Raw genomic sequence first — 17,955 nt, 5'->3', positions numbered from 1 at the left:
CATTCAATAAGATTGATATATTTCCAAGTGGTCTTAGTGCCTTTTTCTATCATATTCTTCTTTAGTGACTATTATAGTCACATTTATATGGTATCAGAGCCATTGGGCTGCATGTTGGAAAGCTTTTAGAAGCTGTTTTTTTTTTGCTGTTTATGCTACTGGACTGTTGAAGAAAATTTTCAGACGAGGCCATTGTTGCTGATCAACATTTCTTGAAGACCTTATTATTGCTGCTCACCAACTGTTTGGTGAAATTTCTAGAAGGACTTCCTCTTTGTTTCTCTTGGAGATTATTACTTAAAATCTTGCTCTTATGGAGGACTCCAAAGTCTTGATCGAAGGAGGAAGTTATCATGCTCCGTACAAGCTTGATGACCAACTACACTCTATGGGCAAAATGCTTGGAGATGCATATCAAAGGAAAATATTTATGGGGTTTCATAAGAGGTACGTCTACCCCTCCTTCTCTCAAGTTGACCAAAATTGAAAATGGAGTTGAGAAAGACTTGAATGTAGAAGAGAGAAAAAATGCTATGGATGAATACTATAAAAAATTAGATGATTGGGAGGCCACGAACTCTAGAATTAAAGAATGAATTTACGGAAGTATAGAACCTAGAATTGCCCAAAATCTCATGTATTATGAAAGAGCAAGTGAAGTTTGGGAATATCTCAAGGGAATGTTTACCCAAAAAGATATGGCCCGTAAATATCTCTTGATTCAAAAAGCCCAAAGTATCAAGCAAGGTGAGAATAATGTTAGAGATTATTTTATGGAAATCTCTAGTGTATGGAATGAGTTAGATCAACTTACTCCCAAACTAGGATTGGATTGTAAGTGTCATGAGATTAGAAGAGAAGAAGTCGATGAATTTAGGTTTTTTCAATTTCTTCAAGGTCTACGACCCGAATTTGAACAAATTAGGTCAGCCCTTCTTTCTTTAGCCTTTCCTCCACCCATTCATGAACTTCTTACGAAGTTAAGCGGTGAAGAAACTAGAATGAAATTATCCAAAGAATTAGATAGTGTTCTTACTTCCAAACAAGAAGAAGAAAAAATTTTAGCCGCCTCTAGACCCGGGAACAACATCAAATCTTTTAGACCTCCTCACTTTAAAAACCAAAATAGAGGGGAATTTAAGGTTGTTTGCCACTTTTGTCATGAACCGGGTCACATTAGACCTAGTTGTCCAAAGTTGAATAACAATGAAGGACAACCACGAAACGATGGAGGAAATCTTTTCAAAGGAGGAGTTTCATATCCTCAAGGAGGGCAACACAACCCTGGAAGTGGAACTTCATATTCACAAGGTGGACAATACAACAATAGACAATTTGACCAAAGGAAGGTTGCAAATGTTGCAAATGAAGGATGTGATCTCTCTTAAATCTCCACAACGTTGAATCAAATCATGTCAGTGCTTCAACCTATGATCAAAGAGTCGAATCCTGGAGCACTAGCAACAACGGCATCTACCTCCAACACTCCCGGTATGTTTTCTTGGCTTTTAGATTCCGGTGCATCTTTTCATATGACACCAAATATATCATCTTTGACCAATTTTGAACAAGCAAGAAAAGAATCTAATGTAGTTACTGCCGATGGAACATCTTTGAATGTTAAAGGGATCGGGGATTTTGAAAAAGAATTTGGAAAACAAAAGTTCTTTGTTCCAAAAGTTAGTTATGTCCCTAGGCTTAATCTTAACTTACTTTCTGTATCTCAAATTTCAGATCTTGGTTTTGACATCGTTTTCTCATCAAATAAATGTTTGGTGCAGGATCACCAAACCGGGAGATTGATTGGGGAAAGTTTTAGAAAAGGGGACCTTTACTACATGGACAATTTATGCATCCCCAAGGAAAAGTTTTGTCACTATGTGAAAAATGTACACATTAATGTTTGGCATCAAAGATTAGGTCATCCAAACATTAGAAAATTGTCCATGATGAGTCCTACCAAGGACGTTTGTATTGAGAATTTCAAATGTAATGATTGTATACATGGAAAAATGAAATCCTTATCTTTGGACAAAGAAGCTTTTTTTCCTCTTTTCCCTTTGAACTTGTTCATTCCGATGTGTGGGGGCCCTCTCCTCTCATGTCAAAAGGAGGGTTATCGTATTATGTGATATTTGTTGATGATTTCACTAGATATTGTTGGATATATTTCTTAAGATACAAATCTGAGGTTTTTGACATGTTCAAAAATTTTCACAACTTAGTACAAACACAGTTTAATGCTAAATTAAAAATCCTAAGGACTGATTCTGGAGGCGAATACATTTCAAATGAGTTCAAAAGATATTTAGAAAACTATGGAATAATCCATCAAAAATCTTGTCCAAGAACACCTCAACAAAATGGACTTTCTGAAAGAAAACATAAGCACATAATTGAAACAACTAGAACTCTTCTTATTGCCAAAAATGTGCCTAAAAGCTTTTGGGCCGAAACAGCCCTAGCCTCTGTATATCTCATAAATAGAATGCCTTCAAAAGCTTTAAATAATACAACCCCTTTTGAAAAATTATTCAAATATGAACCTGATTTGAAAAGGCTTCGTGTTTTTGGTTGCAAATGTTTTGTTCTTAATGACAAGGCTGATAAACTAAGTTCAAAGGTTATTGAGTGTGTTTTCATTGGTTATTCTGAAACACAAAAAGGCTACAAATGTTATGATCCAGTCAAAGACAAGATCATAGTTTCAAGAAATGTAAAGTTTTGTGAAGACGAAAATGGATTCAAAATTTGTGGAGAATCACAACACAACAATGATTATTCCTTTTTATTTAAGTATCTCTCTCAATGTGATGATGAAATGCATGATGTTGATGATAGTAACACTGATGATAATGATGACGGAGTAGCCAAGGATATAATCACATATCATAGAAGAAACCGACAACAAGATGTTGATGAAGTAGAACATCATGAGACTATTGATCTCCAACCAACTCCACAAAGTGAAGGAAACCTTGGAAGATCTACTAGAAATGTAAGACAACCCAATAGGTTTGTGTCATATGAAACTTTCACCCCAACTCATAGAGCTAGAATTAATGCCATTCACTCTCACTTTGAACCTTCTACTTTTAATGAAGCCTCTAAATATATTGAATGGAAGAATGCCATGATAGAAGAATTAGATGCCTTGAGAAAAGCCCAAACTTGGGAAATACAAGACTTACCTATAGGAAAAAAGACTATTGGATGCAAGTGAGTTTACAAGGTGAAGACTAGAAGTGATGGATCTTTAGAAAGATATAAAGCTAGGCTTGTTGCCAAAGGTTACGCTCAAGAATATGGTATTGACTATGAGGAAACCTTTGCTCCTGTAGTTAGAATGACTACTGTTAGGACCCTTATTGCTTTAGCATCTATTAAAAACTGGAATATCTACCAAATGGACGTTAAAAATGTCTTTTTAAATGAAGATCTTATGGAAGAAGTTTACATGGAAGTACCACCAGTTCCTCAAGGAAAGGTTCTTAGACTTAATAAGGCTCTTTATGGCCTCAAACAAGCTCCTAAAGCTTGGTTTGACCGTTTTTACTCTGTTATTTCTGATTATGGATTTCATTCATGTTTAACTGACACTGCCTTGTTTGTTAATAATACTAATGCAGGTATCATAATCCTCCTACTGTATGTTGATGACATGATCATTACAGGTAGTGATAAAGAAGGTATTAGAGAATGTAAAAAATTGTTACAAAGAACTTTTGAAATGAAAGATTTAGGTTTTCTAACGTATTTCTTGGGTATTGAGGTTGCATATTCTACTAGAGGATATTTTTTGTCACAAACTAAGTTTGCTGCAGAGATCATTGCTAAATCAGACATAACAGATGATAAGGTCACACCTGAAGCAGTAGGAAACAAAATGAAGATTGATGATGGAGTTCCACTTACCAATCCCACTCCTAACCGACAGCTTGTGGGTTCCTTAATGTATCTTAGCATCACTCGGCCTGACATTACTCATGCAGTTCATACTGTGAGTCAATTTCAACATGCTCCATCAACCATTCATATGGGAGCTGTTCTTCGTATCATTAGATATATTAAGGGAACAATAAATAAGGGAGTATTTATGTCTTCCTCTTCCCCTTTAAACTTGATTGCTTATACTGATGCTGATTGGGGAGGAGATCCAAATGATGGACACTCAACTACTGGTTTTTGTGTTTTTTTAGGGGAATCACTCATCTCATGGAAGTGCAAGAAACAACAGAAAGTCTCTCTATCCTCTACTGAAGCTGAATATCCAGCCATGGCTTCTACAACTATGGAAATTGTGTGGCTTCGTCAAATACTTCTTGATATGGGAACAAGAATAGAAGAACCTACTGATTTGTGCTGCGATAACAAGAGTTCTATCTACATTGCCAAGAATCAAACATTTCATGAACGAACAAAGCATATAGAGATGGATTGTCACTATGTTCGTGAAGAATTTTTGAACAAGACCATCAAGCTTCCATATGTCTCCTCCGAGTTCCAGCTGGCTGATTTCTTCACGAAGCCTCTATGTTCTCCCAGATTCAACTTTCTTTTAGATAAACTTTTGGTGTTAGCACCGTAAGTTTAAGGGGGGGTGTTAGGAAATAAGATATCTTGTTGATATCATAGGTTAGGTTTTACATTTTTTATATTTTATTTTTATTTTTATGTATTTTATTATTTCTTTTATTTTTCTTTTTCTTTTCTTTTATTTTCCTTTTCTTTTTCTTTTCTTTTCTTTTTCTTTTCTTTTCCCCTTTGTCCTAGCCGTTGGGAGTTCCAACGGCTCCTTTATGAGCCGTTGGAACCTCCAACGGCTAGAACAGCCCTCTCTTCCTTCTCTCCTTCACTCTCATTACTTGTATATATTCTTGGGCTGCCTCTTGTACAATGTATGTTGTTTTACACAGCCATTTGACATTCATTCAATAAGATTGATATATTTCCAAGTGGCCTTAGTGCCTTTTTCTATCATATTCTTCTTTAGTGGCTCGGAACACAGGTGATGCAAGGCCCCAGGATATCATTGTGTAATGTGCTTGGAGCGTTGAGTTACCGTCTTCCCAACCTGGGTGTCCTAGGAAAGGCTTAGCAACTCTCCTTAGAATTCACACATCCATGAATGATTGTTTTACCGTTGCAGCGTGAACGGATCCGTATCGTTTCGAGCCACCACGAGGTTGTCTCCCCATTGGAGGCGCATGTGGTGTGCACGTGCTTGTATTTGCACCCATAGGAACTGTCAATTCACTAAAGTTAATGTAAATGAAAAGAATGTGAATGAAGTGCATGTGACAATCGAGTGTGTTACTTGTAGTTATTGAGTGGTCTCTACATGTCGTGGTATATGCGAGGGGCTTTTATGACAAGTCAAGTGACTACATGCTCCTATCATGACATCATACTGTTTTGTTTTCGTATTTGTTATATCCCAGATTTGAGCCTTTACCTTGAGAGGGTTAAGAATTTATTTGGTTTGTTCCCATATTGCGAAGGCTAAGTCTTTTGTTTACTTTTTCAGGTTTTCACGGACTCGGGGCAGCAGGTTGATCAGATGGCTCAACTCACATCCTACTGAGGAGATTTTAGGTCTATTGTAGTGCCGGAGCGTCATGTTTTGGTCTCATTGATGTCTTGTTTTTGTTAGGCGTCAATGTTGTGGTTTTGGAGCATTTTTGTCATATGTATTATTCAGAAATATAAAATAAATTTTGTATGAACTAAATTTACTATATAATGAAATGTTTGCCCCATTGTCTTTTGATGTACATAGCTCCTTTTGAATCGTTGTGTTGTCGCACCTCGACGTTTTATGTTTTAACAAAAAAAAAATTATTTGGAGGTCAAAGTGTTGGGGTGTGACAACCTTCTCGTCTCACGAGGTTTTTTACCCTCATTCTTGAGAGGTTTTTCCACGTTACATCATGTGTTCATGTGTGGTGCTTGTTTCTACAGTATCCATACATGTCCAAATACTTGTGCCCCATCCCTGCCGTACAGACGTGGGTACATGGACCTAAGTTGCTTATCCATGTTATTTAGGAAACAGCTGATACAGTGCCACATACATGCACACACGCTATTGACTGCATGCACAACTCAATATTCCAAACTTCAGAACCAACCTTTAGTAGATCAAGCCTAAGATTAGGGCCACTTGCTGGATATTTTCCATGGACATTTCCGATACAGACTGCTAAAGCACCAATGCTGGTCTCATCAATGAATTTTTGTGCCTGAAACATCTACAGCTGATTAGTCTCTAAATCAACTAAAGCTTTTCACAAACTGGAAAATGGTACATATTATGTACCTGAGTTGGATCAGTAAGCATTGATTTATATTCCTCAACTGTTATATCATCCTCAGTTCCTGACAAGCGACCCAGCTCAGCTTCAACTAATACCTGTTTTGAGTGGCCTAAGGATGATATGTACTTTGTAAATGATACATTGTCTTCAAATGGAAGGTGTGAACCATCAACCATGACTGAGTTGAATCCCTGGTAAATATGGCAAAGAAAAATATTAAAGTCGCAATATTCAACAGCCTGAAAAATTCTTCTGCTATTTGTGACCTCAAAAGAAAGCTCAAGTTTTCATGCTACACTTCTTTACCACATAAAGAATATATAGAGTTGACAAGAAGTACCATTTCCAAAGCCCCTAAGAGTTCTTCCTTGAGACATCCATGGTCAAAGTGAACTGTGATTGGTACCTGTTGTGCCATCAAAAAGCACATGTTGAAAAGAAAATTCAATTTACACCAACTAGCACTGCAGCAACTAGCAAAAACAGAAGAATTCAAAGAAATGAAAAACCTAAGGGGACATGAAGAGCAAAGCAACATGCAGTAAGGGTAGCTCATGTACTGCATTAACATCTTCTTGCAGTTACTCAAAGCAGTATAATATTCACATCACCATAAAAAGTATTAATTACTCTATTTGGTTTAGAAGAAAATTTTATCCTTAACAACCATGTGGTATAAATTAATGTATTTGTCAGGACGTGATGTTACGTGCTCGTGCCGTTGTTTTTGTTTGAATCTGGCTCTGATATGGGTCTATATAATATGCAGTTAGTTTCTGGGGGTTTTGCTATGGAGCCTAATTTGTTTTGTAATACATAAAAGGAGTTTCAGCCAAACGTCAGAGGTTGCTGCAGCTATTTCATGTGGAAAGGGTTGCATTTGCTGCAGTGCACATGAGGAATGTTTCCCTTCCCCTTCATTCAACACAGTTTTGGTCAACCAAAAAGTCTGGATTTTCTGACATGTACCAGAGCAGACCATCATTAGTTACTTGCAAATGTGATTAACGCTTGATTTCTTCTCCTCCCACTGTTTTGCATCGCATTTAAATGTCTTGGCAACAAGTTTCATTTTCCATCCTTTATCTGGTGTCTAATTGAATCCTTTTTTATCAATCAAACTGTGATGTTTCAATTTTCTATGATGTGATAAATCAAATGTGTAACAGACTATTTTTTTTTTTTGCTAACCTTTTCCTCTGTTGGAGTCATCACCTTCTATTTTGTTAGAATGAAAATTTCTCCTCAGAGTATCGACATTCTTAGGTCTCCTATTCAGTGGTACACTGGTAGACTGCTGTGCTCGCCAGCTCTAAGCTCGTAGTACCTGTATGCCATCAGTCATTGAGGAATACTTAGGCTTAGAGATGGTTCCCCTTTCTCAAGTAAAAGCAATCAGGATTCATACGTGTGGTGTTTCACTGGCCATATTGAACCATGAGAGTGAACCTACACAGCTATCACTTTCTTCCGCCGAATATTCCATTGTTCCTTGTTTTCAAATCCTGTCTATTTTAGGTTTGACATGTGACTTTTTATGTTTATCCTACTGTCTTGTTTTTAGTCTTTTTTTCTTCTAAGAGTTCTTGTTTCTTTCTTTTTGCCTCAAATCTCAATTTCTTTTTGCTCTTCATATTATCCTTTACCTAGGTGTCATTGTTTCTTAATTTTCTTGTCCCGGATCCAACGAGACCATCCTTTTTCCATGAATGTCAGTTCTTCATTGACTAGTAGACATTCGATTTTCTTCCTCAAATGGTCTGCACCTGATTCGGTTTGAGCAAGTCGGGTGCCGTGTCGGGCCGCACCTGCACCCGCACCCGCACTGACAGGGTGCGCCACCATATTTGGCGCACCCTGTGACTTAGATCCACACCCTAACGCCCTGTTTGGTAGGAGGGATTGAGCAATCCCTCCTTTGTTTGGTTGGCTAATTAGAAAAGAGGGAAACGGAGGGAAAGGGGCAAAACGTGTTTGGCAGGGAGGAGAGCGAAAGGAAAGGAAAGGAAAGGGAGGGATTGTGTAGTGTAAATCCCTTCCCTCCCAAATCGGACGGATTGGGAAGGAAATGAAAGGAATGAAAATGAGAAGTTGTAGTCTGCCCATAATACCCTTCAAAAGGACCCATGTCTCTGAAGAAACCGAAGAAGAAACAGGGCGTTGAAGAAGAAACGCCCTTTCCCTCCAACCAAACCGTTGAAGAAGAAGAAACGCCCTTTTGTGAAGAAACCGAAGAAGAGGCAAGAAAGGAACAGGGCGGAAGAGCAAACAGCAAAGGAGAAAAAAAAAACAAAAACAGAGAAGAAGAAGAAGAAGAGAAGAAGAAGAAGGCCTCTGCTGCAAGGTGCGTTTTCGTTTTTCTCTCTCTCTTCTTCTTCTTCTTCTTCACAGTTTCGTCTTCTTCTTCTTCTTCGTTTAAGTGAAGCATTTATTTGATGATAGCCTGTAAAACTAGGCCGGGTCACCGAAGCAACGGCTCCGTCAATTTGTTTTCTGAAACAACATTGTTTAAGCAAAAGATTCCTTTATCGGACGCCAACTGAGCAAGGAACGAGCGCACCAGTCCAAACAAACATGATCTTTAGTCCTTCTATTCCTTTCCTTTCCTTTTTATCCAAACATGTTTTTTAATCAATCCTTTCCTTTCCTTTCCATTCCATTCCTTTCCCTCCCCTTTCTCTTCATTTCCCTTTCCTTTCCCTCCCTTCCTTTCCCTCCTACCAAACAAAGCATAAGGCACACGCGTCTGTGTGTGTAGCGCCCCAGGTCTAAGTGTTGAACCAAACCCAATTCCATTGTAACAACCGGACCCACTTCCATTGAGCTCGGCCCCTGGTTTGGCAAATCCTAATCCACCATATAGCAGCTTCAATTCCAACCTGAAAGGGTTAAGCAGTAGGAGAACCTAACTCTTAGTTGACTCCCATATAACCCATCTAAGATTCTCCATAAATTGTTAAGGTGAGACTAATTTCATCACCAAACCCCCCTCCCATCAAGGCACACGTGCCCACGCATGTAGAACCCCAGGCCCAAGGATTGAACTAGCTCTTATACCAATTGTAATACTCCCAGATCAGGCTCGAGCTCCCGATTTGGCGGATCCCAACCCACTCCCTTAGCAGTTTTGATTCATCCCTTCAAAAGATTAAAAACTAGGGCAACCAATTATTTAACCAGTTTCCTTATGTCCTCGAAGGTTTCCCATAATCTTCAATATGGGACTAAATTTCTCATAGTAAGATATTACAATAGTACTCAGAAAACCATTGTCAACATGGCTCATATGATACAATGTGATACACCTTAACCTTATATCTTATGGTATGAAAATGGCAGAAAAGAAAGGGAACCTAGTTCTATTTTCTTTTCATTTTGGATTACAAAACCCCCCTCACACTTGACCCTTAGATATTTTTAAGAGATGTGAGACAAAAATTGTCATTTTGAATAAGAAAACATTGACTTAAGGCTAGATTTATGTGTGGGAGACTGATTTGCAGTTGAAGGAAAAGGGGGTTCCTTGTTTTCATGCATAACAACTTATTTCGCTATTTCTACTATGAAAGGTATAAATTTTAGGTCTTTTATTGTCGATTTCTATAGTTTTTTCAAGATGTGGCTTCAAATGACCTTACAAGGACAATAGTGTTATCAGCTGAACAATGACAATTAGCTGAAATTAGTTTATTTAGTCGGTGCACATGAAAATGTAGCCTCAAGCACTACTAGATATCTGTCAAGAACTATGCAATGGAAGTTTCCGGCAAACTATTGACGCTCTAAAAGATAGAAAAATTAGAAAAGGAGATGAAATATGTCGAGATAGGTTAGATTGTGCATTGGGAAGTGGCAGATGAAGATGATATTAGGATTCCTACTTTTGATCTTGCTTATGCTAGCATAGAATTAGACATCCATAATTTGAAGGCAAAAAGAAAGTGAATGATGCATGCAGGACATAGCTCTAACAAAAAAGAGAAGGGGAGGAATCTGTGGTAGGTTTTGTAGCAAGGCACCTAGTAGCTGGTCGAGTGCTTCTGTCTTAGTTGTAGGTTTTTCTCCTTCCCAGTTACTAAAGGTTCTCAACATATAATTGAGACAACAATGACTTGCAATCACATGGTAAAATAGGCAAATAATGCAGTTGAGAATGGCTCAATGGTACATGAATCCCATTTTACATGGCAAATTCGTTATATTTTTAAGCTATGGCAGATACAACTTCTTCTATAAAGCATAGCCGCAAACATCCTTTTATTGTTTTGTGTAGAAGAAAAAGTTCTTGATTCAAGTGTTAAAGAAGAACATTTTGTAGTAAACTGAGGTTGAGTTGGAGAGAAACAATGTTCAGTGTGATGAAAAATAGATGGATGAATATGAGGAAAACATTGATAAATTTTCTTGGTACATTGTCCTAAAGGAATCATGTTTTTAAAATTTATTGATTTGTCAAATACTCCAAACTACAGATTTTTTTTTTCATGTTTTGGATGATATTTTGAAAGAAATAGGATATAAAATGTTATCTAGTTCATTGTAGATGGTACAAAAAATTAGAAAGGTCTAAGAGTAGGTCACTAGACTCTAAATGCAACTCAATAAATCAATCTTCTTCTTCAAAATTGTTGTTGGATGGATAATCAACTATCAAACAATGTCAAGAAATTATAAAACACATTGATAGTCATACTTATCCATTGAGTTTAGAGAATATATACATAGAGGTTCTAGCCTGCACAAACTAGATTTGTTCCAAATGTTTTGCTAGTACATAGTATAGTGAAGCAGAGAAATACTTCAGATGTTCAGCCACATGCTCATAAGAGCAAGTCAACAAAAGTTCTGGATATTATATTCAACGGTCAATTTTGAAAAACACGTGTGGAATTGTTAAAAAATCAGCACACCATTGGTTGAAGTTTTAAGGTTGATTGACACTAAGGATAGGTCTGTCTTGCAGTAACTTTATGAATCCATGGACAAAGTAAAAAGGGGGTATCAATGAACACCACAAGGGAAAGAAGAAGTCATATATATCTATGTGGATGTTTACAGATGGGAGGTGGATTGATCAACTTCAACATGCCCTTAGTGCGAAGACATGGTACTTAAACCTCACCTTGAGATATTTTGTAACAATTAAACTGGATAGAGAAGTGAATAAAGGTTTATTCCATTGGATTGTGACATTAGCCATTGACCTTGGCATACAAGATTTAATTCATCCTGAGATAGAAATATAAGCTCATTGTAAGGGTGAGATGAGAAGAGGTCCAACCACTCAGAACATTATGGCAATGCATTCAGGTATTGCACACAAAAGTTCAATTTTTCTTTTACAACCGTAACTAATTTTATTTGTTGTTTCTCATAATATTTAGTTTGTGTTTAGATATAAGGTGGAATAAGATTAAGAATGACTACCTAAACCTAAAGGGCCTAGCAATCAAAATCCTCAGTCAAACATGCAATGCAAGTTGAGGTTAAAGAAATTGGAGAAGTCCAAACCTAAAATAGGTAAATAGACGAGAATGTAGAAGGATGAATAACCTTGATGTTAACAATTTTCCATTTATTTACTTATGAAATGAGAAATCACTTCAAGCAAAACAGGATACACAGTAAGTTAACCCTATCAGCTTGGAGCACTTTGATGTATAGGATCATGGGTTAAAGAAGAACTTGTCACCATATTCTAGGAGAAAGATCTTCAGTTTAATGCCAAAGGAGTAGAGGAAGATGATGATGAGGAGTCTATATACATTGGAAATATGTTAAATTTGAAGGAGATGATGAAAATGAAGATGATGAATGATCATATTTTTATTTGTCATTTGTATTGAACAAGTTTATTTTGTGATATATAAGACTGTAAAATTTATTTCTTGAGGTGCTATGGCTTTATGTGACTTATGCATGTTAAAGTTAAACTAATTAATATCACTATATTCATGAATGACAAGTATTTTAGAGAGAACATATTTTTGTTGATTTTTCCTATTTCGTTTTAAATCATTCCTTTTTAAATCTTCTAAAATTTTGTGACATTGAAAAAGAAATTTATGTTTTTTCATTATGTTACACATCGATATTAACCAGGGAGAGGTCACATACTGCACAATGTTTGAATGTATAGCCATGGGAGCATGGAGCAACTTGGGCATCAGTTATTCTCAAATTACCTAATCATGTATGATATGTAGTCACAAAATCTTCAAAAAAGCACATTGACCATTATGAAGCATCTAAACAAGGTGACTACTCTTGATCACTTATCAATTGGCATTAACCTGAAAAACTGTTCCCAATTGGGATAAAGCATCTTATTGGTTTGAGAACAGAGTATTATCATGTTAATTCACCCTTCTAGTGTCTTCCTATTCCCTTTGACATTCTCAAGCCTTGGCTGATTTAGTATGAGATGAATTTTAAGACCTGTCAAATGGGGATTGTTCACCATCAGAAGACTTCCAAGATGTGATATTTACAGGGATGAGTAGAGGAAGAAGAAAGGAGGATATTGAGGAGGATATGCCGACATGGTCATGCGAGAGATATCATTTAGTGAAATTAGCGTATTCTGCCTTCACCTAACATAGCAAATTCAAATAATACAAACACTAGCGGTAAAACATTTGTAGTTTGTTTTATTTGCAACTATAAATGTCAAGGATGATTGAACATGAATATTTGGGAAATGCACCCATCCATCTTTCTGATTTCAAATCAACTAAACTTCTTAGTTGTTTTCGCTCTCAAGTTTCAACTTCAAAAAGGAAAAACGTTATTATCTTTAAACTTGTCGGCAAATAGGAAAGGGACACATCCCAACACATCACCAATATTTTTAAAACATTATAAATAAAAAGAAAAAGAAAGACCGCTGACACCCTGCATTTGTGAAAAAAAGAAAGCAAATGAGAGAGAGAGAGAGAGATTTTGGGGAAACAGTTTGGGTTGAAGGCCTTGCTCCCCTTTTCTATACTTTTCCTTATAAAATTTATTTAACCCCCTTCTAAGGGGACTTATAATTACAAAAATGAGAAAAAATCGCAATTTTTTTTTGAAAAACTGTTACAAAAATAAGTTCAACATATATGTATATACTTTGTCGCATCCTTGTACCCACATTTTCTAAAGCTGTCGCATCCGTACCTGCATTGCCATACCCGTATTCTTGTGACTTGGGTTAGAATAAAACTCATTGATGTTGACCAACATTTTTATTAGACAAAAGATTGAAGATCAAGAGTTAGAGGCAAGGTAAAGAACAAAAAGTCAAGTTGCAGATGTGTTTACTAAATGAATGACAACAGGGAGATTTTGGTTACATAGAAGCAAGGAGCATGGTTCAAAGGGATGTGGAAGCTGATAGGATGTGATCTGGTGTGCTCATGATTTGGTTCTTTGTTTGGATATGGCATGTTCTATATTACATCAAGTTAGTCTAAGGGCTATTTGGTAAATGTGTGATGATCTGATCTATTCAGTAAGATATAAAGTAGTCTCAGCCAAACATGAAAGGCTGTTGCTGTTACTGCATATAAGAAGGGTTGCACTTGCCGCTGCCACATGCAAGGGAAGGCTGCCCTTAATTCAATGCCAGTACTGTTCAAACACATGTCAGCGCCAATTTCTTACAATATATATATGACGAGCAAATACAGCCCAGGGACTAAAACATGCAGTCCAATTGTACTAATACTTAAAGAAGCCAACAATGAAAATAAAGTTCAAATCTTAGTTCACTTACCTGTGCTTGGTTTGCAGCACATATCGAACATGTGACCAAGGGTAAGCCTCCATACTGCAGCGCACTCGGATGAATCTGAAAAACAGTCACAATGAGGTAGCAGAAGATAAAAGAAAGACCAAAATTTCAAATGTGCAACTAACAGAAAGAAACCTGGCTAAATCTTTCAAGCTGCAAAAAAGTGAACACAAACCCAACATACATTGATGAACTTGAGATTGTTTAACCATAAACCTTTTTGTAAATGCTTACATATTTAATTACTCATTACAAGGGCAAGAACAGACTTAGCCACAAAAGACTAAGGATACCTTCCTCGCATCACTCAAGATAAAATAAAACTTGTATTATATGACAAAACAGCATGAAGAACATGCACACTATTTTTCATAACAATGAAATAGATATATACACAAGGAAGAAGAAAGAGGAGTCAATAAGAAGGAAAAGTGTTAAGACGGTAGAGACATGGACGGCCAGTTCAGATGTTAAGGATTCCAACAGCTGGCTTAGTAGCCAACATAAACATAGAAAAAGAAACAAAATAGGAAATACAACAAAAATAAAAGGAAAAACCAAATATATATACTATATGTATATGCTCATAAAATGACGTGCGTACATACATATAACATATATGGTACATTATTTAACTGGTCCATAGTATTTTTCAATCTAAAAACCTTCTTGTTAATTGCAGATTCAAATTGTTCTGGAGCATTGGGCCAGTTCCCACGGGGGGTGGGAGGACACTCGTGGGAAGGGATGTTAAAATGTGTGTGCATCTGCTACATGCATGAGTGTCTAAATATTCATTTAATGTATTTTATTATTATTGAGAGTACCTGTGTGAGCAATTGCTTGATGCTGGTGTTATAGCAGCTCTCTCATTTACATTGTGCAAGAGAAGCTTTTATTCTTACCCGGTATCATAGCTGCAGCTGCTTCGAGGAAGACCTTGGTGCTGCACTGGTTGAAAGTTGAAACTGATTTCTTACCTCTTTTGGTCCATTTGCATCTTCTGGTTCCATCATGGGAAACAAAGATAATGCTATTATTCCCTAAAAACCTAACTCATGAAATTATGTTATGTGAGCTTCAACCATGTACCACATGCATCCAAAGTGAAGCCCATTCTTCAGCTTACTAACAAGGTGGATCAAGATATCAAGGAGCTCAATCGAGATGAAAGAATAAATGGCATGGAAGATTAAGAGAGAAAGTTTGATGAAAGAAAAGTAAAGCATGCCAAGGTAACGTCATGGATGCTAAATAGTGTGGAATTGAATATTTGTGACAATCCGGGTCAAACTTTTTCCATATATATATATATATATATATATATATATATATATATATATATATATATATATATATTCATCCAACTAGCCATTAAGAAATGCAATGAACACATTCACTTGATAGAGCAACCAGTTTCTCTTGGCAGCAATTGATAGAAGACACCTAGCCATAACAAGCTTGCAATGAGAACATGTGTCATGGTAATCCAATTCTTCCACCTATGAGTACCCCTTCACAACTAGCTCACTTTATATCTCTCGATTTCACCATTCGCCTTATATTTTATTCTATATACCCATTTGCATCCAATGGGTTTGATTAGCAACTGGATTTGTCACAAAGATCCAAGTGTCGTTCACCTCCAACACCTTGATTTCATCTTGCATTGTCTTTCTCCAACTCACATCTTGTTCAGCTTATTCAAAGAAGAAGGTTCAGAGTTCAAGGAAATATTTAACAAGAAGTTTTTGTGTGCATTGGAAAAGTCTAGACTTACAAAGAAATTTTTTTTATTTAAAATTGTTGCTGAAAGCAAGACGAGAGAGAGAGGAGAAGAGGTGGAGAGCGAGAGAGAGAGAGAGAGAGAGAGAAAGAAAGTTCTATTCGTTATTCAATAGACTGCCCTATTTTCACGTTAAATGAGAATTAGGGTAAGACAACAAAATTACAAGATCAGTCCACTACTGTGTGGATTATTTGTAAAGAGTTGTTCCTGAAACTCTTAGATATTCAAAAAACCACCTAACACAAATATTATTCAACACTCCCCCTCAAGCTGGAGCATAGATGTTAATCATGCTCAGCTTGTCACAACATCTATAAAACTCTGCAACAGACAAGACTTTAGTGAAAATATCAGTGGCTTGATCTTCAGAGGCTACATGTACAGTGGAGATGATTCCCTCTTGAACCATATCATGAATGTAATGGCAATCTACTTCAATGTGCTTTGTCCTCTCATGAAATACAGGATTATTGGCAATGTAGGTGGCAGCCATGTTATCACAAAACATCTTCATAGGTATAGGAGTAGAAATACCAAGACTCTCAAGTAAGGATCTAGACCAAGTCATTTCAGTTGCGGTTTGAGCCATAGCTCGGTATTCAGACTCCGCACTGGACCTAGAAACAACATTCTGCTTCTTGCTTCTCCAAGATATGAGATTTCCTCCCACAAACACACAAAACCCTGTGGTAGACTTCCTGTCGTCAACTGAGCCTGCATAATCTGCATCACTATAAGCTTCAACATTAAGAGATGTACCTTTTTTGAAAAAAAGGCCTTTGCCAGGTGAGGACTTCAAATACTTGACAATTAGCATAGCTGCATCCCAATGTGACCTTTTTGGTTTTTCCATGAATTGGCTTAATTTACCCACAGCGAAGCTAATATCTGGTCGAGTTACTGTCACATAAAGAAGCTTACCAATCAACGGTCTGTAGGCTTGTGAAGCTATCTCTTCTGAGTCATCATCATATAGATGTACCCTAGGGTTCATAGGAAGAGTTGCAGGTTTAGCTCCTAGCATCCCTGTGTCCTGTAAAAGATCAAGAACATACTTCCGTTCTGATAACACCAAACCTTCCTTACTACGAGCAACTTCAATGCCAAGAAAGAACCATAGCTGGCCAAGATTTTTGGTAACAAAGTGTTTTTGTAGAAATTTCTTTGTTTGAGCTACCTCTTGTTCACATTCACCTGTCAAAACAATATCATCAACATACACCACTAGCACAACTATACCTCTCGATCCTTTCTTGATAAAGGACGAATGGTCCAACGGAGACCTCTTAAAGCCACATTCTAACACAACTTCTGAGAATTTGTGAAACCAAACACGAGGACTTTGTTTCAAACAATATATAGCTTTCTTCAACCTGCACTGTGACGCTCGTTTTATTTCTCAGGACGGGTCGGATCGGGTCCAGATCCAGATCCAGACCCGAGCTCCACTCGTGGAAAGAAGCCCGACGCGAGGCCCCTTCTCCCTCGCCTTTCCCTTTTCCTCCTTTGTCGTTATCCTGGTGGTCTCCCGTGCCAGCGCAGAGAAGAAGAAGTGGCGGTCGGTGTGGTGGTGGCTGGAGCGGCGACGGCGACGGAGGTGGCAGCGGCGACTGCGGCGGCGGCGCTTTGGTAAACCCTCTCCCTCTCTTTTGTGCGATTTACCCTTTTCTGCATCTCTCTTGCTCCTGCCCTCTCTGCCGCACGTCCTCTCTTCCTCTCCCTCGCCACTCTCTTTCCCCTTTCTGCTAGCTCTCTCCCACACGATCCCTCTCTTCACTCGCCCTCACTCCCCCACCTGCTCTCTCCCTCTTCTCTCACGCATTTACCCTCATCGCCGTCTTCTCTTTTTCTGCCGAACCCTCTTTCCTTCACCCTCTTTTCTGTCCGTCTCCCTTGGTCAGCGCCGTTCCCCTGTCCTCACGTTCCCTACGTGAGCCCTTTTCTCCCCATTTTGCTAATTGTTTTCCCCTTTTCCCCAACTTAGCTCTCGTCTGAATTGATTTTGTCTCTGTTGATTGGATTCCAGTTTGGGGGACATGTTCTTCCCCGCATAACAGTGATTAGAAGGCCTTGGG

The 17,955-nt window shown here is 37.7% G+C and overlaps 1 protein-coding gene across 3 annotated transcripts in view; it reads right to left on the bottom strand.

Annotated features, from left to right (window-relative positions):
- Window positions 1-17,955, bottom strand: part of LOC116255467 (uncharacterized) — a 95,966-nt gene that overhangs the window by 9,067 nt on the left and 68,944 nt on the right. For all 3 annotated transcript variants that reach the window (XM_031631296.2, XM_050078405.1, XM_031631297.2), the window contains 4 exons: window positions 14,074-14,148; window positions 6,658-6,723; window positions 6,320-6,508; window positions 6,132-6,242 (listed from right to left, as the gene is read on the bottom strand). In XM_031631296.2, coding sequence (XP_031487156.1) covers window positions 6,132-6,242; window positions 6,320-6,508; window positions 6,658-6,723; window positions 14,074-14,148 — 441 coding nt within the window. The remainder of the gene's footprint in view (window positions 1-6,131; window positions 6,243-6,319; window positions 6,509-6,657; window positions 6,724-14,073; window positions 14,149-17,955) is intronic.

Source organism: Nymphaea colorata, chromosome 6 (genome assembly GCF_008831285.2).
Source record: "Nymphaea colorata isolate Beijing-Zhang1983 chromosome 6, ASM883128v2, whole genome shotgun sequence".
Classification (NCBI taxonomy): domain Eukaryota; kingdom Viridiplantae; phylum Streptophyta; class Magnoliopsida; order Nymphaeales; family Nymphaeaceae; genus Nymphaea; species Nymphaea colorata.
Note: the sequence above shows the minus strand (reverse complement) of the source record. Positions and strands in the feature narration are given on the sequence as shown.